At 33.6% G+C, this 21,391-nt stretch overlaps 1 protein-coding gene across 1 annotated transcript; it reads right to left on the reverse strand.

The window, feature by feature from the left end:
* Positions 1–17,126: 17,126 nt before the first annotated feature.
* On the reverse strand, positions 17,127–19,505 carry LOC129894660 (uncharacterized). The gene is made up of 3 exons (XM_055970329.1): positions 19,490–19,505; positions 17,667–17,887; positions 17,127–17,549 (listed from the first exon to the last, which is right to left on the reverse strand). Exons 1-3 carry the CDS (start codon positions 19,503–19,505, stop codon positions 17,127–17,129), a joined length of 660 nt encoding a protein of 219 aa, XP_055826304.1.
* Between the last annotated feature and the right edge of the window lie 1,886 nt (positions 19,506–21,391).

Genomic DNA, 21,391 nt, shown 5'->3' on the forward strand with positions numbered 1-21,391 from the left:
TTTTCTTTTACAATTCATCGTTTAGTCTCTAATAATAGTTTAGGTTCTGATATCTCCATTAGTTCTCTTAGTTCATTGTGTCAGACTTGTGTAAAGAGAAAAATTCATAAGTTGTCTTTTTCAGTGTCTGAATATTTAGCTCGTGGTTTTTTGAATTTGGCTTGTTCAAATGTTAGAGGTGTTGGGTTTAATTGATAGGTTGAATGGGAAATTGAGGGAAAAAGAAGTGGAGAGGAAATGATATGTTCTCTCTTGCTTTATTAAATAAGCTTTGGTCCCACATAGGTGGTGAAAATGAAAAGTCTCCTACTTAAAAGTAGAAGCACTCCTTCATGTTGCTAAAGGGTCAAGAAGAGGGTCTCCCCTCGCGCCGTCGTCGTCGTCGCTCGCTCGGCTCGGGATTTGGATTTGGTGTTTTATTACTTTTAGTTTCTGTTACTGTTTTAATATTTTCCAATACAGTTTACTAATAATCTTAAGGAAATTATTATTATTATTATTGTTTTCTAATCACACTGTATTCTGTCTTTGGAGACTAAAACCTGTGTGGTTTTCTACTCCGTATGAAATAAATATTCTGATTTGAAGAGTATAAAAACTTCGTTGGAATATTAAAGTTCATACTTGTACAACGATTTGAAGAGTATAAAAACTTCGTCGTTGTTTTTGTAAAAGGTCTGATATTTCTGAAATATTAAGACAGTTTGTCTATTTTGACAGTGAAAAGAAATGACAAGTGATACTGCTACTACTTCTGCGACTGTTGCTGCAACAAGCCGCACTTCTGTGCCACCGGCAGAAAAACCAGGAAAATTTTCTGGAGCCAACTTCAAAGGATGGCAGCAAAGGGTGTTCTTTTGGCTTACCACTCTTGGTATGCAGAAGTTCACTAACGAAGATCCTCCTGTGCCCGCTGCTGATATGCTGGCCAATGAAAAATTTATGATTACTGAGGCATGGACACAGGCAGATTTTCTATGCAAGGGCTACATCCTAAGTGCTTTGGATGATGATTTGTACAATGTCTATAGTGCTGTGAAAACTTCTAAAGAATTATGAGATGCACTTAAGAAGAAGTACAAGACTGAAGACGCATGCTTGAAAAAATTTGTGGTTGCTAAGTTCCTAGACTATAAAATGATAGATAGCAGAACTGTTGGAACCCAAGTTCAAGAACTACAACTTATTTTTCATGACCTTATTGCTGAAGGTATGGTAGTTAATGAAGCATTTCAAGTGGCCGCGATGATAGAAAAATTATCTCCTTCGTGGAGAGATTTCAAAAATTACCTAAAGCACAAGCGTAAGGAAATGAAGTTGGAAGATCTTGTGATTCGTCTCAAGATTGAGGAAGATAACAAAACAGCAGAAAAGAAGTTGCGTGGAAATTCAACAATTATGGGAGCGAACATCGTTGAAGATGCTGCTCCAAAGAATAAGAAAAGGAAGCAACCTTTTGGAAAGAATCAGGAGCAGAACAAGAAAAAGTTCAAGGGCAATTGTTATAATTGTGGGAAAGTTGGACACAAAGCTTCAGATTGTCGTCTTCCGAAAAAGGACAAGAGAAAGGGACAAGCCAATATCGTGGAAAATAAAGAAGGTATTGATGATCTGTGTGCAATGCTATCAGAATGCAACTTAGTAGGTAATCCCAAAGAATGGTGGCTTGATTCGGGAGCTACTTCGCATGTGTGTGCAGTCCGAGAAGCCTTCTCTACTTATTCCCCTGCAACACCTGATGCGACGATCTATATGGGAAATTCTGCAACTGCAAAGATTGAAGGATATGGGAAAGTATTTCTGAAAATGACATCCGGCAAGGTGGTGACGCTGAACAAAGTGTATCATGTTCCAGAAATGCGAAAGAATTTGGTGTCTGCCGGCCTTCTTATCAAGAATGGATTCAAGTGTGTTCTAGTTTCAGACAAAGTAGTTGTCAGTAAGAATGAAATGTATCTAGGAAAAGGCTACCTCACTGAGGGTCTTTTCAAACTAAATGTAATGGTTGTTGATAATAATAAAGTTCAAGTTTCTTCTTACTTACTTGAGTCAAATAATTTATGGCATTCACGTTTAGGACATGTCAATCATAAAACCTTGCGAAAACTGATTAATTTAAATATATTGCCTAACTTTGATTGCAATAAATCAAAATGTCAAGTATGTGTTGAATCTAAGTATGCTAAGCATCCTTATAAATTTATTGAAAGGAATTCCAGTCCCTTAGAATTGATTCACACAGACATTTGTGATATGAAATCTACACCAACTCGTGGTGGAAAGAAGTATTTTATAACTTTTATTGACGATTGCACTCGATATTGTTATGTATATTTGCTTAATAGTAAGGATGAAGCAATTGATGCATTTAAGCAATACAAGAACGAAGTAGAAAATCAATTGAATAAAAAGATAAAAATGATTAGAAGTGATAGGGGTGAAGAATACGAATCTCCTTTTGAAAAGATATGTTTAGAATATGGAATTATTCATCAAACTACTGCCCCCTACACACCTCAATCAAATGGAGTTGCAGAAAGGAAAAACCGAACATTAAAAGAAATGATGAATGCTTTATTAATAAGTTCCGGTTTATCGCAGAACTTGTGGGGGGAAGTTATCCTTACAGCTAATCGAATACTCAACAGAGTACCCCACAGCAAAACACAAACTATTCCATATGAACTATGGAAAGGAAGAAAACCCAACTTGAAATATTTCAAAGTGTGGGGGTGTTTAGCAAAGGTCCAAGTTCCTTTGCCCAAAAGGGTAAAAATTGGACCAAAGACCGTGGATTGTGTTTTTATTGGCTATGCTACAAACAGCAAAGCTTGTCGATTTTTGGTTCACAAATCGGACAATCCTGAAATTAATGTTAATACGGTAATTGAATCATATAATGCTGAATTTTTTGAAAATATTTATTCGTATAAAACTAAAAGTGAATCCTCAAGTGAAAGATCTAAACGACCAAGAGAAGTTCAAAAGGAAAATAAACCAACCGAAGAGGATCCAAGGCGTAGCAAACGTCAAAAGATATCTACTTCCTTTGGACCAGATTTTGTGACATTCTTGCTTGAAAATGAGCCTCAAACATTTAAAGCTGCAATGTCTTCTTATGATTCAGCATTTTGGAAAGAGGCAATCAATAGTGAGATTCAATCAATTTTGAATAACCATACATGGGAATTGGTTGATCTTCCTCCTGGAAATAAACCTTTAGGATCAAAATGGATATTTAAAAGGAAAATGAAAGTTGATGGCATTATTGATAAATATAAGGCAAGACTTGTGGTCAAAGGTTATAGACAAAAAGAAGGTCTTGATTACTTTGACACATACTCGCCGGTAACAAGAATAACATCTATTCGGGTGTTAGTGGCACTTGCAGCTGTATATGGTCATGAAATTCATCAAATGGATGTTAAGACGGCTTTCTTAAATGGAGAATTGGAGGAAGAAATTTACATGGAACAACCTGAGGGTTTCGTAGTTCCATGTAAAGAAAGGAAAGTGTGCAAACTTGTTAAGTCACTTTATGGACTTAAACAAGCACCTAAACAATGGCATGCAAAATTTGGCCAAACAATGTTGGCAAATGGATTTAAGATTAATGAGTGTGACAAATGTGTTTACATTAAAAATACTCCAAATCATGAAGTCATTGTTTGTTTATATGTTGATGACATGTTGATAATGAGTAAAGACATTGCTAATGTAAATGCTACGAAGCGTATGCTTGCTAGCAAATTTGACATGAAAGACTTAGGGGTTGCTGACTTAATCTTAGGAATTAGGATCCATAAAACTCCACAAGGTCTAGCATTATCACAGTCACATTATATTGAAAATATACTTGATAAGTTTAAATATTTAAAGTTCAATGTTGCAAAAACTCCAATTGATGTAAGTTTTGCACTTCAAAAGAATGAAGGTAAAAGTGATTCACAATTGGACTATGCACGAGTTTTGGAAAGTTTGGTGTATATTATGAATTGTACACGACCAGATATAGCATGTGCTATTAGCAAGTTGAGTCGATTCACGAATAATCCTAATCAAACTCATTGGATGGCAATGAAATGAGTCTTGGGGTATTTGAAACACACCCAAAACTATGCTTTGCATTATAATAAATATCCCGCAGTAATTGAGGGATATAGTGATGCAAACTGGATCACCGGATCATCTGAAGTTAAATCCACAAGTGGATATATTTTCACCGTTGGTGAAGGAGCAGTGTCTTGGAAATCATCAAAACAGACATGCATCGCCCGCTCTACAATGGAGTCTGAATTTATAGCTTTAGACAAGGCTGGTGAAGAAGCTGAATGGCTTCGAAATTTTTTGGAAGATATTCCATTTTTACCCAAACCTTTGGCACCCATATGTATACATTATGATAGCCAAGCGGCAATAGGGAGGGCAGGAAATGTTATGTATAATGGAAAATCGCGTCACATTCGACGGCGACACAATACTGTTAGACAACTACTCTCTAGTGGTGTTATCACTATTGACTACGTAAAGTCAAGAGATAATGTATCGGATCCACTAACAAAAGGCTTATCTAGAGAGGCTGTTGAAAGATCATCGAGGGGAATGGGGTTAAGGCCTAGGACAAGTCAACATGGCGGTAACTCTACCTAGTAGACTGGAGATCCCAAGAACTAGGTTCAAAGAGATCAAACAAAGTTATGATTGACGGTTCAACATTGTCAAATAACTCAACTCATTCTCGTGATGATGACAATGTTCAGAAACAAAGGATAAAACCTTAAGGCTTTTTAATGAGTTAATAAAGCTTTAAAGGTTTTTTAATGATTATCTAAATCTGACGGAAAATGACTAGATAGTGTGTCTATAGGACTACACGTTTAGAAATCACCTATGTGAATGTGAAGTATAAGCCGCTTCAAGGGGAATGACGGTAAAGGCCAATTCTCTATGCATTCACGAAACCAGGCGGTGTTCATGGCTGAAACGAACACAACCGTGAGAACCATAGATGGTTGATGATTGATTGTGTGACTTATGTTGTCTAGTTATACAACAAAGTTCGACGGTTCAAAGATATTGCATCTACCGATTGATCGAGTATATCCTATATAAGTTCACTATGGAAAGTTCAAAGGAAAACCTACTTATCCAGATGCAATTAATCTTCGCTTGTATATCACACACTTATCCGTGCATTCCTTTATCTTGTAGACATTCCCCATTCATGTGAGGGATTGTTGGGTTTAATTGATAGGTTGAATGGGAAATTGAGGGAAAAAGAAGTGGAGAGGAAATGATATGTTCTCTCTTGCTTTATTAAATAAGCTTTGATCCCACATAGGTGGTGGAAATGAAAAGTCTCCTACTTAAAAGTAGAAGCACTCCTTCATGTTGCTAAAGGGTCAAGAAGAGGGTCTCCCCTCGCGCCGTCGTCGTCGTCGCTCGCTCGACTCGGCTCGTCTTCGGCTTCGGCTGGATTTGGATTTGGATTTTGATTTTGATTTGGTCAATTGATATGATTGATTGATAATCTTTTTGGACCAAATTTTCTTTAAATTTTTAATTAATTAATATTATTTATTTATTTAATTAATTAAGTGGAAAAAAAAATCCTGACCCGCGACCCGCGATCCGCGATCCGTTTCTTTCCCGGATTAATTTAAAATTTCCCTCCGTTTTTTCCAACGGATTTTTGAAAGGTTGCAACCTTGTCCGAAAAGTTGCAAACCTTTTCTCAACAGGCAAACCTTTTCCCAACAGGTGCCTTTTCTTAAAAGGTGTAAAAAGTCTATATATATCTGTTAATCCTCAGAATGTTTCATACGAAATTCTGAACATACCATCTTCTTCTTCTTTCTGCACTTCCTAAAACTCGTGTGAAATACAGCCATCAAGCGGTTCGCAGTCACCAAAAATTAGCAGTACCTCTACTTTGGTGAGTAAATCGTTCTATCCTGGGAGGAAAGATTCCAAAACCTCGGGTACTTTGAGGGGAATAATTTCCTTAAGGACACACTGTGCAGTCAGTGGGCTCGATTTTGTTCTTGAATTAATCTCCAGATTCTGTGTTTTATTACTTTTAGTTTCTGTTACTGTTTTAATATTTTCCAATACAGTTTACTAACAAGAGGTCCGGCTCCGAAACTCTCAAATATTTTTTGATCATTTTAGCAAATATTTTTGGATATATTTTATTAAGAACAAATTTTATGTGCTTGATATTCAATTTCGCTTATTGGTTGAGATATTTTTTGATTGCTTCATTAAGTAATTTTAGGCAGATTGGAGAAAGGAGTTTCAAGCCTTGACTTTCTATTTGTGCACACATGAGATAACACAACATGTTTTCATATACCCCTGAACAGAATGGATGTCCAGAAAGAAAATATAAGCATGTCACTAAACTTGGTCGTGCACTTCTTTTTCATTCTCATGTCCCTTCTAAATTTTGGACAAACGCATTTGAAATGATTGTCTTTGTTATCAATCGTCTGTCCATTCCTCGATTAAATCATTAAAGTTATGAAATTTTGTTCAGTAACAAGTTTGATTACAATCAACTACTTATTTTTGGTTGCTTATGTTGCCATTGGCTTCGTCTTCATTCTCAAAATAAATCAAATTCTCGTTTCATTCTCTGCATCTTTGTTGCCTATAGTCGCACTCACAAAGGCTATAAATATTATAATCGTATCGCTAATAATTTTTTTGCCTCATGTCATATGTTGTTTAATAAATCGATATTTTGTTTTTCAAAAAATTGATGGTGTGTGCGCCGCATCTACTAAGCTTGACACAAACCTATTTCTTGCTGTTACTACTCCTCCATAAGAAGAATATTCGTTTCTAAGCCTTTGGCTCCTCATTACTCTCATTGTTTCTTTCAACGGGTGCACGCAAAATTTTATCAGATAATAAAAAAATATGTTCAAAAAATTAGCATTTTTTGTCTCAATAATAATATTGCAATCAAGCATATCACTTTCCACAACAAGAAATTAATATGCAACACGATGTTCAGCATAGCCAAAAAGCATGTAATCAGCAATTTTAGAACCCATTTTTTTCTTTTTTGGTTCACGCAAAAGAACTTTAACAAGGGACCCCACACTTTTAACTAGTTCAAGTTAGGTTTATAACCTCTCCACAATTCATAAGGAGTTTTGCTAGTTTTTTTAATTAGGAATCCTATTTTGTAATTGACATGCTGATAATATAGCTTTGCCCCATAAATTATTGGGAGTATTAAAACTAATTAACAAGGAGTTCATCATATCTTTCAAAGTTCTATTTTTCATTTAGCTACTCCATTAGACTCAAGGGAATAAGGCGGAGTCAATTCATAAATAATTTCTTCTTCATTTTTTCACAAAAAATATTCAAAGATAAATACTCCTCATCTCTATTAGATTAATTCTCTTGATTTTCCTTCTAAGTTGATTTTCAACCTCAGACTTATAAGAAATAAAAGCATCAGATGCATCATCTTTATTTCTAAGCAAATACAACTTAGTAAATTTTAAAAAAATCATCAATACAGATCATATAATATCTTTTACGATCTTTATTCATAGTTTATTTTAAATCACCTAAATCAATGTAAATCAAAGACAGTAATTCAGTTTCTATTCACTAAAAATATGACTTTTTAATAATTTTAGCTTCAACACATATTTCACATTTATCAAAATTATTTGAGTTTAAATCAAATATTAAATAAAGAAACCGCATGTACTTTATATGTGAGACATCAACATGTCCTCATTTGGCATTTGAAAAAGAAATAGGCTCAATTAATGACTTAAGAGGGGAGGAACACAACAAAGTCACAGTGAGTAGAAGAGTTTAGCTAAGCTATAAAGAATGCGACGATGTAAATGAGATTTGTTTGCTATTAATTAGAAGTTATGAAATTTTCAGATCGGCTTTAAGCACTTGTTTACTTTATCAATACATACATAAATAGAAATTACCACTAAGAGTGATGAATAATAACCTGTAGGACTTTTTGAATTTGCTCTTCTGAGGAATCAATATTGGAGTTCAATCTTTGGATAACTAATCCGTAGATCATATTGTTTGATTTAGAAGTATAATTCATGGTGATGTACGTTTAGCGGCTACTTTCTGACCTTTAAGAAACTCTCTCTTGAGCGAGAATGTGGTTATGGTATTCCACCGACGTCAAAATGAGCAAGTGTACTTTATCAAAAAAATTCTTAAAATATGAGAAATTACAGATATGATCTAGTGAGCAATTTTGACAACACCTATTGGCTAAAATTCATATATTGGGCAAGATAAAAAATAAAATATTTACAAACAACCGGAGGGGAGGGGGTCTAAAGCTCATATATAGGACAAGAGCAAAAATAAATTACATACGAGAAACACAATAAACATAGACGACAAAGAGACAAATAGAGAACTCCCAACTGTACAAAAGCCTAGAGAAGCAAGGCACTCACTTGTAAAATTTGTACAGAAGCCGGACTATATAAGATAGGCAGGAGAAGGGTCCGCGCAGAAGCCAAGAACTCACATGTAAAAGTGAAGATGATGAAAAGCAGGAAGCCGCAAGACGAAAAAATAAAGTGTTTTTCTTGTTGAAATAAGAAAGAGCTAAACTTTTTGAGAGCAAATTTCATTGAGGAAAATATGAACTATAAGAATATAATATCCATTGAAGCAGCCAAAAATAATGTGAGAAGTAAAAGAAAAATCGTGTTCTCTTAGGGACAAACAAAAAGTTAATTATTTAACATTGTGTTTATCCATTCAAGCAACCAAAAAGAATTGATTCTGATAGAAATAAAAGGCCACAACAATATAGTGAATTATTTTTATTTCAGATTGAACTACTAAAACATTGTTAGAATTATGTTTTTGAACTGCAATAATTTTATTTTACTGCTTAATTTTTTAATAAATTCTAGTTCATAATTGGGTAGCTAGTTTTTTCTATTTAATAGTAATTAATTTATTAAGATATATTTTGCAGAAATATTTTAGGTTAGTTTATCATTACCTTTAAATTGTTTTTGTTCTTATAAATGTAGAGTTCAAGAAAGCAAAAAAAAATCTCTTTGGCCTCATTACAATATTTTTCTCTCAAATTATTTCTATGTTATTTTCTTAGTTTCTTTATTAAAAAACAAATAATTGGTATCAAAGCCTTTTTCTGAAGAGACCTGTGAGTGAAAAAATAAATTTCGAAAATAGCTTTTCACGAATCACTGGTCCTATTTTTGATGTTGAGAACTATCAACTTTAGACTGTGAGAATGGAAACCTACTTGGAGGCTCTTGATCTTTAGGAAGCCGTGGAAGAAGATTATGAAGTTAATCCCTGCCTAATAATCCTACTGTGGCTTAAATCAAGAGTCATAAGGAAAAGAAAATAATTAAGTCCAAGGGTTATTTCAATAACTATTTTCACGAGAATCGTGACTCTCACATCACCAATAGAAATTTGAAATTATCTGAAGAAAGATTATGTTGGAGGTGAAAGAATACGAGGAATGAAGGTATTAAATTTAATGGGAAAATATATATTGCAGATAATAAAAGAGTCAGAAACAGTCAAGGAATACTTTAACAGATTACTTGGTATTGTTAACAAGGCAAGACTGCTAGGCACTGAATTTAAAGATTCAAGAATTGTTGAAAAATTTCTTGTAATAACGCCCGAAAGATATGAAGCATGTATAACTACCTTGAAAAATACACAAGATCTGTCCAAAATTACCTTCGCTAAATTGTTAAATTCTTTGCAGGCACATGAATAAATGAGGCATATGATGTAAGATGACATAGTTGAAGAAGCATTAGCAGCCAGCCACAAAACTCAAAGCAGGGGTAAATTCTTGAAGAATATTACCCACTTTGTCAGCACTATGGCAAAAAATGGACATCCTCCATATAAATATTGTAAGAGACCAGATGCATAGTGCAAGATTTACAAATAACTTGATCATGAAGCTATAATTTGCAAAAGCAAATTTCAAAAAGATAAAACAGTTGCCCAAGTCACCAATGAAGAAGAAGAAGACCACTTATTTGTGGCAATACTTTTCAACCAAAAAATCTGATTTTTGAATGATTGATAGTGATTGTACAAACCATATGATATATGACATAAATCTTTTCAAAAAGTTTGTATCTATGGAAAATAAGAAAGTTAGAAATGGAAAAGGTGACTATATTCCTGCAAAAGAAAAATGGTCTATTGCAATCAATTCAAGTTCAGGTACAAAAATAACTGAAGATATTTTTTATGTGTCTGATATTGATAAAAGCTTGTTGAGTGTAGGTCAGTTAATGAAAAAAGAATTTAAATTATTATTCAGGAAAAAATATTGTCGGATCTTTGATTCCACTAAAAAAGAGATTTTACAAGTTCAAATGAGAGATAAAAGTTTCTCATTTAATCTAACAGAAGATGCACACAAGTGCAAGACAAAAGATGAATTGACAGATTTGTTTATGAGGTCAATACCAACCAAATCTAAAATTTGCAATTCCTCAAGCAAGGAGGACTGTTAGAATTATGCTTTTGAACTACAGTAATTTTATTTTACTGCTCAGTTTGTGAATAAATCCTAGTTAATAGTTGGTTAACTTGTTTTTCCTATTTATTAGTAATTAGTTTATTAAAATATATTTTACAGAAATATTATGGGCTAGTTTATCATTATCTTTTTACTGTTTTTGTTCTTATAAATGTAGAGTTCAAGAAAAAAAAATATCTTTGGCCTCAGTGCATATTTTTCTCTCAAAATCTTTCTTCGTTATTTTCATAATTTCTTTATTAAAAAAATCAACAAACATTAACTAACCATACAACAATATGAAATATATAGTGGCATTGAGGATCATTAGATAAGTTAATTGAGGCAGTTCAACATTTTATTCATGATGTAAAAAAGAAAGTAACAGCTGAAAATTTTAAATACTAACAATATTTCTAAAATAGTTGGTTAGGCTTTGATTTTTTTTTACCATTAAAGAAAAAGTACATTCTCAAAAGCACTAATGTACAAATCAAACATTCCAAATAATAAGAAAAATTCCATGGCCATAGCCAGAGTAAGCAAGGAGTTCAACTCTCACTTTCTCACTTCTATATAAGGACTAAAATAAATAGTAAACTATGAACATAAAATTTACGGTTACAAGCAAATCAAAAAATGTGAATACAACCTACTAGCAATGTTACAAAGAAGTTAATAGAAGAGTGTCACGTCACTATTACCGACTAATAATAGTAAATCTGTTATATAACAAACTAATTTAGCAATTTAAATACACAAGAAAAGAGATAGAAATGGAAAGAAAGAATGGAGAGAATTTCTTTGTTTGTGTGTTTTCTTCATTGCTGAAATATGGCTATATTTATAGCCAAATGAGAAGGACAAAAGGTGGACAACTTGGCCATTTAAGTGAGTCCATTTAGTAATGGAACATCTACTAACAAACTAACTTTATAATACCCCCCTTGGATATTCATGTAAAAAAAAATCTAGTGAAAAATAAATATATATAGTTATTTTGAATACCCATAGATGTTGTGCTTCGTTAAAACCTTACTAGAAAAAATTCAGTGGAAAAAAGCCTAGTGAAGGAAAAATAGTACACACATCTGGTAATACACCTTGAGTGTTGCCTCATTAAAAATCTTACCAGAAAAATTCAGTTGGACAAAATCTTGGTTAAGGAAAAAAGAGTACAATGCATATTTTACTCCCCCTGATGAAAACTTCATTTGATATTTGGAGACGACGCATTTCAATTTTATATCTTAGTTTCTCAAAAGTTGATGTTGGTAATTTGTGAATAAATCTGCAAGATTATCACTCGAACGAACTTGTTATACACCAATATCACCATTCTTTGGAGATCATGTGTAAAGAATAATTTTGGTGAAATATGTTTCGTTCTATCTTTTTTTAGGAAACCACCTTTCAATTGAGTTATGCACGCAACATTGTCTTTGAATATAACTGTGGGTACTTTGACATCATTCTTCAGGCCGCATCTTTCTTTGATTAACTGTATCATTAATCTCAACCACACACATTCTCTATTTGTTTTATGAATTGCTATTATTTCAGCATGATTTGAAGAAATAGCAACAATAGACTGTTTTGTAGATCTCCATGATATAGCAGTTCCTCCGTATGTAAATAGATAGTATGTTTGAGATTAAGCTTTATGTGGATTTGATAAATAACATGCATTTGCATAACCAATAAGGTCTGCACAACTTTTGTTAGTATAAAACAAACTCATATCAATGGTACATTTCAGGTATCACAAAATATGTTTGATACTATTCAAATGTCTTCGCATTAGGGATAAACTATACCTTGCTAGAAAATTAACAGAAAATAATATATCAGGCATGGTTGCATTAGCAAGATACATAAGTGCACCAATAACACTGAGATATGGTACTTCAGGACCAAGAAATTCTTCATTCTCTTTTAGAGGTCGAAATGGATCTTTATCCACTTCAAGTGATCGAACAACCATTGGAGTACTTAATAGATTTGCTTTGTCCATGTAAAATCGTTTTAAAATTTTTTCAGTGTAGGCAGATTGGTGCACAGAGACCTCGTTTGTTAAATATTCAATTTGCATACCCAGGCAGAGTTTTGTCTTTCTAAGATCTTTCATCTCAAATTTTTTCTTTAGATATTCAATCGTCTTTTGGACCTCTTCGGGGATTCTAATGAGATTTATGTCATCAACATAAACAGCGAGTGTAATAAACTCTGATTCTATTTTTTTAATAAAAATGCATGGACAAATGACATCATTTATATAATCTTCATTTATCAAGTACTCACTAAGGTGATTATACCACATATGCCCTGATTGTTTTAGACCATATAATAATCTTTGCAATTTGATTGAGTACATCTCTCGAGACTTAGTACATGCTTCAGGCAATTTTAATTCTTCTAGAATTTTCATGTAAATTTCATTATCAAGTGAACCATAAAGGTAAGCTGTAACTACATCCATTAGATGTATTTCAAGATTTTTATTTACAGCTAAACTAATGAGATATTGAAAAATTATTTCATCCATAACAGGTGAATATGTTTCTTCATAGTTGACCCCGGGTCTTTGAGAGAATAATTGTGCAACAAGGCATGCTTTGTATCTTAAAGTTTTATTTCTCTAATTTTATTTTCGCACAAAAACTCATTTATAACCAACTGATTTTACACCTTCAGGAGTTTGGACTACAGGTCCAAAAATCTCATGTTTAGCTAGTGAGTCTAATTCTGATTGAATTGCCTTTTGTCATTCTGGACAATCACATCTACGTCGACATTCTTGAACAGATTTAGGCTTAAGACTTTCACTATCTTGCATGAGGTTAAGTGCAATATTATATACAAAAATATTATCCATCGTAATTTTTGATCAATCTAAATTTATCTCATCATCAGTTGAACTTATTGAAAGTTTTTCATTCACTTGAGTCTCGAGTTCATTGATTTCTTCAAAAATATCAGGATTACTCAAATCTTGACCTTCTTCAGAAGGTTCTTTTGTAGTATTATCTTTATTAATTCTCATGCTCCTCTTTTTGAGATTTTTATCTTTTGAACCCAATAGCCTACCACGCTTCAGGCGTGTTTGGGATTCAGAAGCTATGATACTAGTAAATTATCCTTTTGGGACATCAATCCGAATAATCACATTCACTGTAGGGATATGTGACTTATTTATCCATTTCAAATCAGTAAATGCATTTGGCATTTGATTTGCGATTTTCTGTAAGTGGATGATCTTCTGGACCTCTTGGTCATATGTGCGGGTAAGTGGATCAAAATGAGATAGTGATAAAACTTTCCATGTAATTTTTCTTTCTCTTTTGGATTTCGTTTTCTCTCCCCTAATTACGGAAAAGTTATTTCATCAAACCGATAATCTGCAAATCGAGCAATAAATAAGTCTTATTTCAATGGTTCAAGGTAGCAAATTATGGAAGGTGAGTCAAACCCAACATATATGTTCAACCTTCTTTGAGGGTCCATCTTTGTACGTTATGGTGGTGCTACATGTACGTATACTGCACAATCAAAAATTCGTAGATGGACTATATTTGGCTCATGACCAAAAACTAATTGTGACAGAGAATATTTATTATAATCTATCGGTCTGACACGTATAAGTATTGTTGCATGTAAGATAGCATGACCCCAAACAATAATCAACAATTTTATTTTCATAAGTAGAGGTCTTGCTATCAATTGTATGCTCTTAATAAATGACTCTGCAATGCCATTTTGAGTATGAACATGAACAATAGGATACTCAATTTTTTCTCAATTGATAAGCAATAATCATCAAAAACTTAGGATGTAAATTCTCCAGCATTATTAAGGTGAATAACTTTAATTGGATAATCTTGGAATTGCGCTTTTAATCTTATTATTTGTGCTAATAACTTCACCAACGACAAGTTGCGAGATGATAAGAGGCACACATGAGACCATCTTGATGATTCATTTATTACAACAACAACATACCCAGTGGAATCCCACAAGTAGGGTCTGGAAAGAGTAGGATGTACGCAGATCTTATCACTACCTCATTGACATAGAAAGACTGTTTTTGAAAGACCCTCCGCTCGAAATTCACAATACCAAGTACAAGAGAAAAAATAATATATATAGCATAAAGAAAAAGAAAAAAAGCAAAAATAAAATAAAAATAAGACAAAATAAAAAGTAAAAATAGAAATAAAAATAAAATGTAATGCAAAATATACAAGACAAGAAAAATAACTATAGCAAAGTACTGCAATAATCAAAGGCAATAGCAACACAACTATAAAGGCATGCCTAGACCTACGACCACCCTAAATCGACACACGGTAAGACATCATTCTATTCCTACTATCCTTTTACCCTAATCAGCGACCTCCACTCTTTTCTATCAAAGGTTATGTCCTTGGTGATATGGAGTACTGCCATATCTTGTCTAATCACCTCTCTCTAATACTTTTTCGGTCTAAACCTACCCCTCCGCATAGCCCCGATATCTAACCGCTCGCACCTCATAACTGGGGCGTCGACACCCCTCCTCTGCACATGCTCAAACCATCTCAGTCTCGCTTCTCTTAGCTTGTCGATCACGGATGTCACTCTCACCTTCTCCCAGATATCCTCATTCCAGATAGTATCACTCTTAGTGTGTTCACACATCCATCTCAGCATCATTAATCTCCGCAACATGCATCTTCTGAACATGAGAATCCTTTGTTGGCCAACACTCCACTCCATATAACAACGCCAATCTAACCACCATTCTGTAGAACTTACCTTTAAGTTTAGGAGGTACCTTCTTATCACACAAGACTACAGAGGCTAGCCTCCATTTCAACCATGCTTTCCCAATGCGGTGTGTGACATCATCATCGATGTCCTCTCTACTCTGGATGATATATCCAAGATATTTAAAGTTTTTTGTCTTGGGGATAGGTTGGGTGGAAAGCCTCACTTTCCTTCTCTCTCCATCCATCGCAACTCTAAATTTGCACTCTAAGTACTAAGTATTCTATCTTGGTCCTGCTCAATCTGAACCCTTTTGGACTCCATCGTTTGTCTCCAAACCTCCAACCTATCATTAACTCTATCCCGAGTCTTATCAATCAAGACTATATCATCCGCAAATAGCATACACCATGGAACCTCCTACTAAATAGACCGTGTCAGCTCATTCATCATCAAGACAAAAAGAAAAGGGCTCAACATCGATCCCTGATGTAGTCCTACTTCAACAGAAAAATGCTCTAAGTCACATCCCACCATCTTAATCCGAGTCTTGGCTCTAGCATACATGTCATTTATCATCCTAATATACACCATCGGGAAATATTTAGCCTCAAGACACTTCCAGAGAACATCCCTTAGAACTTTGTCATAAGCCTTTTCAAGGTCAATGAACACCATATGGAGATCCCTTTTTCTTTCTCTAAATTTCTCCATTAGTCTTCGCATAAGATGGATTGCTTCAAAAGTCGACTGCCCTGGCATGAATCTGAACTAGTTCTCTGAGATTGACACTTCTCTCCTCACCCTCATCTCCACCAGTCTCTCCCAAATCTTCATAGTGTAGCTTAGTAGTTTGATACCCTTGTAATTATTACAGTTTTGGATATATCACCCTTGTTCTTGTACAATGGAACCATAGTACTCCACCTCCATTCATCAGGAATCTTAGCAGTCTTTAAACTAACATTAAACAACTTAGTCAATCACTCCAAACCTACCTTGTCAGTGCTCTTCCAAAAGTCCACCGGAATCTCATCGGGCCTTGTCGCTCTCCCTCTCCTTATCCGGCTAACAGCACGTCTAACCTCCTCAACCTTAAAACACCTGCAGTACCTTAAGTCTCAAAGAATATGAGAGTATGCCAAATCACCCAGTACAATGTCATTGTCTCCTTTTTTATTTAGGAGTCTATGGAAGTACGTTTGCCACATTTGCTTAATAGAGGTCTCATCCATTAACACTTCTCCTTCCTCGTTCTTGATGCACTTTATCAGATCCATATCATGTGCTTTTCTCTCTTTCGCTTTGGCGAGACTATACAATCTCATATCCCTACCTTTTTCCCCTAACTCGACATACACGCGTTCAAAAGTTGTCGTCTTAGCACTGGTGACCGCCGACTTCACTTTCGTCTTTGTCTTCTTATAGCTATATTTAAGCCTATTCTTCTCATCCTCATCCAAACACTCCAACCACTACGTATAGACAACCTTCTTGGATTTCACTTTGCCTTGTATTTCTCCATTCCACCACCAGTCTCCTTGACGACCACCAAAGATTCCTCTCGATATCCCAAGAACCTCGATAGTTGCTTTTCTATTGCAACCAGTTGTCATGTCCCATATGTTGTTCATATCCCCGCTACTACTATAGGCCCCTAAACCATTCAAATTCTCCCCCATCTCCCGAGAAAAGGCGAGAGTTAGCCCCCTATCTAATCCTCGATCGATCATAAAGGGTCTTCTTTATCCTACCCCAATTAATTTCCAAGTCCATTACCAAAAGCTTATGTTGGGTGGTAATATTTTTACTCGGAATAACCTTGCAATCCTTACCTTCCTCTATCACCCTTCTGGAGGAGTAAGTAGTCAATCTGATTCCTAGGTACCGTGCTACTAAAGGTGACCAATTGATTATTCCTCTTCAAAAAACATGAATTAGCAATAACCAACTCAAAAGCTTTGGAAAACTCCAAGAGAGAAACCCCGCCGCCATTTCTTTCCCCAAAACCAAAGCCTCCATGTACATCATCAAAACCATTAGAAGTTATACTGATATGACCATTGAAATCTCCACTAATGAAAATATTTTTGATACTAGGTATATCTCTCACTACTTCATCCAAATCCTCCCAACAAAGCCTTTTGAATTCTTCATCTAGACCCACATGGGGTGCATACGCACTAACAACGTTCACAAAAAGCATGCCTATAACTAGCTTAATAAACATCATCCTATCACTGATCCTCTTTACCTATACCACACACTCCCTAAGATCCGCATCGACTAGAATACCTACTCCATTCCTATCTCTTGAGCCTCTTGAGTACCTTAATTTAAATCTGTTCATATCCCGAGCTTTGGAACCTACCCATCTAGTCTCCTGAATACATGTTATATTAATCTTTCTCCTCTTAAGACTCTTCACTAGCTTTATGAACTTTCCAGCAAGAGACCCTATGTTCCACGATCCTACTCTCAACTTACGAAAACTCGTCTCCCTCTTACCACTATTTCCCTTTGCCTTCACCCCCAATTGAGGACATGACCCTAGTCCACCATCAGTAACCAAAGCCACTAAGACGATATGAACTACAAAGTGAAAAAAAAACTGATAATAAACAAATTAAGAGAATACAAGCAATAAAATAATAATTGACAATATAGAATGTATAATAAAGAGACAACACACATTAGATAATACGCAAATCAACAACCCTAGACACTAAGTGAAGAAGAAAAGTGAATAACAATAACTAAAACACTAAAGGTAGAAACTAGTAAAGAAGAATGGTAATCAAACTTCAAATAATTAGTTGAGGAGAGGAAAGATAGAACCTGCTCCGGAGATATCTAGCCGCCGAAAAGTTTGTCGGAAAGTTCATCGGAAAGATCTCACCGAAAATCACTTGATCTAGGTCCGATCTAAACAGATCAAGAGGTATTTCACCGGAAAATGAAAAAAGAAAGAAAGAAGAAGAAGAAAGGAAGAAAGAGAATTTCGCCGAAAAAGGATCCTGTTGTTCGCCGGATAACACAAGCAGTGGTGGGCTACTGCTACTTATTGTCCAAATGAAGATACAATTTATGAGAATTAGAAGTGACTTAATTGAAATGAACATTTATTAGGATCATAAAATATCTAAACAATCCACTAGGTGGATGAATAGGTCCATACATATCCCCATGTATACGCTTCTAAAAAGCCAGGAGATTCGATTCCAACCTTCAGGGTTTATGGTTTGACAAATAATTTGTCTTGATAACAAGCAACACATGAAAATCTATCCTTCATAAAAATCTTTAGGTTATTTAACGGATATCCAGTTGATTTTTCAAGAATTCGTTTCATCATTATTGATCTAGGATGACTTATTCGATCATGTCATAACACAAATGTATTTAGATCAGTAAACTTCTGGTTTACGATCATATGCGCTTCAATTGCACTAATTTCTGCATAATATAGGCCAGACGACAAAGTTGGTAATTTTTCCAAAATATATTTCTGGCCTGAGACACTCTTGGTTATACTAAGGTATTCAATATTCATTTCATTTAGTGTCTCAATATGATATTCATTTCTGCGGATATCTTTAAAACTTAACAAGTTTTTGGGGGATTTAGAAGAGAACAATGTATCTTCTATAATAATTTTTGTCCCTTTAGGCAGAAATATAGTTGCTATTCTGGAGCCTTCAATTATTTTCAAATTACCAAAAATTATAATAACATTTGCTTTTCTTCTAAACAAGTAGGAAAAATATTTTTCATCTTTAAAAATGGCATGAGTCATTGCACTATCAATTACATAAATATCCTCGTGATTGATTATTGATCCAAACAAAATTTGAGGCATATCCATATTTTTTTCAAAAAAAAATAAAGTAAACATTATAATTAAAACATGGCTCATTATACAAATTTTATTTATTTACATGAATTAGAAAAATATAAACATATTATTTAATACAGACAAATAAAAAGAAAATTATTTAAATATTATCAGGCTTATCAATATTCATATTTCCTTCTAGGAAATTGAAGAAATCAGCTACATTCAGATGCATAGGCTTAATATTGTCTTCAGAGATAAAGTTTGTCTGTAGATTATTTTCTGCTCTGTTCAAGGATGTCTGATATAGCTGAATCAGACGTTTTGATGACCGACAGGTCCGTGACGAGTGCCCATACCTCCATATCTTGACATATACTTTCTGAATTTTTCTTTGGTATAGCTTCTTGTTTTTCACTCTTCTTTTTGTATTGCTGATCATTTTTCAGTGCTATATAATTTCTTCTTCGACCACAATCACGACTGGGGCCATGACCTCTTTCTCATTGATTATAGTTTGTCTGATTCATTTCAGGGAGTGGCAAAAAACCAACAAGTCGACTATTATGATTTTTTATTAACAGTTCGTTATGTCATTCAGCAATAAAAAGATTAAAAAGTAATTCAGAATATTTTTTAAAATTATTTTCACGATATTGCTACTGCAGGAGCATATTCGCAGGTGGAAATATGGAGTATATTTTTTCAAGTTTGTCTTGCTCAGTAATTTCTTCTCCGCATAAATTTAATTGTATTATAATTCTAAATAAAACAGAATTATATTCGGTTATATTTTTAAAATTCATTAATCTCAAATTGAGTCAATCATGATGTGCTTGTGGAAGGATGATCAACTTCAGGTGGTCATATATTTTGTTTAGATTTTTTCACAGTTTAAGGGGGGGTCTTTTAATGTGAGGTACTGTAATTTTAACCCCTCGTCATGATGGTGGCGAAGAAATATCATGACTTTGGCATGGTCTTGACTAGATGCCTTATTGTCATCTTTGATGGTGTTTGCCAGACCCATTGATTCTAAGTGTATTTCGGCATCTAGTGCCATGATGAGTAGCTTTTTTCAGATATATTAAGAGCAACAAAATCAACTTTAGAGATATTAGACTTTTTAAGAAAAAAATTTCTTACCATTTTGTTACCAGTTTAAAATAATTCAAAGTAATGAAGTTTCGTACTAATAACGTGTTATAAAATAAACTAATTTAGCAATTTAAATACACAAGAAAAGGGATAGAAATGGAAAGAGAGAATTTCCATGTTTGTGTGTTTTCTTCATTGCTGAAATATGGCTATATTTATAGCCAAATGAGAAGGACAAAAGGTGGATAACTTGGCCATTTAAGTGGGTCCATTTAATAATGAAACATACCCTAACAAACTAACTTTATAATAAAATCAAAGCTTTTGAAAAAAGAATTTTCTTAATCTATTCTCTCTCTTAGTCCTTTGGGGTTCAATATACTCTTTAACGAACAAATATTTAAGGACATAAAATAAAAATTATTTATTATTATTATATTTTTAATTATTTTTTAACTAATTTTCTAGAAAATATAAAATAATTAAGAATTTCATTAAAAAAAATATATCAAAAGAATACCAACATTGTCTGTAATTTTAAAAAAATCCATTGATTTTAAACTACAAAAAATATACAATTCATTTAGGATCTGTTTGGAAAGTCACCTGGTAATTGGAATTGGTGTAATTACTAGGATAGTAATTACTAGCCTAGTGATTACACTGTCTAGTAATTAAGATGACATGTTTGTTTGCAACAATGTAATTTCAGTGTAATTACAATTGTTCTGTTTGGTTGCACAAGTGTAATTACAAAGTTATATTAAATATAATTTGTGTACACCATGAAATGTATGTTTGACAAAAATGTTAATATTATAAATATAATTTCATAAAATTATTAAAACATTTGACAAAAACAATAATCTATCAAATTTAACTAAAAAATAAATGTTTTGCAATAAGAAATATCAAGTCAATAGTACTAAAATAAATGAAATTGAAAATATGACATAATTCCTAAATTCAAAACAAAAAATTTAACATAATGCTCTTATATCAAATTTTAACACAACATACATAAATATGATTTTAAAAATTAGAATACTAACAAAATTATTTTTAAAAAGAAATAGAATAATAAATAAATAAATAATATGAAAAATTGCCTGGAATGAAAGTGTAAAGATTGAGAATGAGAATAAAATAAAATATAAATTAAT

The sequence above is a fragment of the Solanum dulcamara genome, chromosome 7, assembly GCF_947179165.1.
Source record: "Solanum dulcamara chromosome 7, daSolDulc1.2, whole genome shotgun sequence".
Taxonomy (NCBI): domain Eukaryota; kingdom Viridiplantae; phylum Streptophyta; class Magnoliopsida; order Solanales; family Solanaceae; genus Solanum; species Solanum dulcamara.

What these genes read in the sequence shown, in the direction of transcription:
- LOC129894660 (XM_055970329.1), bottom strand. An exon ending in GTATTCAGGAGACTAGATGG is followed by an intron (nt 17,550 to 17,666) that starts GTAGGTTCCAAA and finishes TGTGTGGTATAG; the next exon opens with GTAAAGAGGATCAGTGATAG.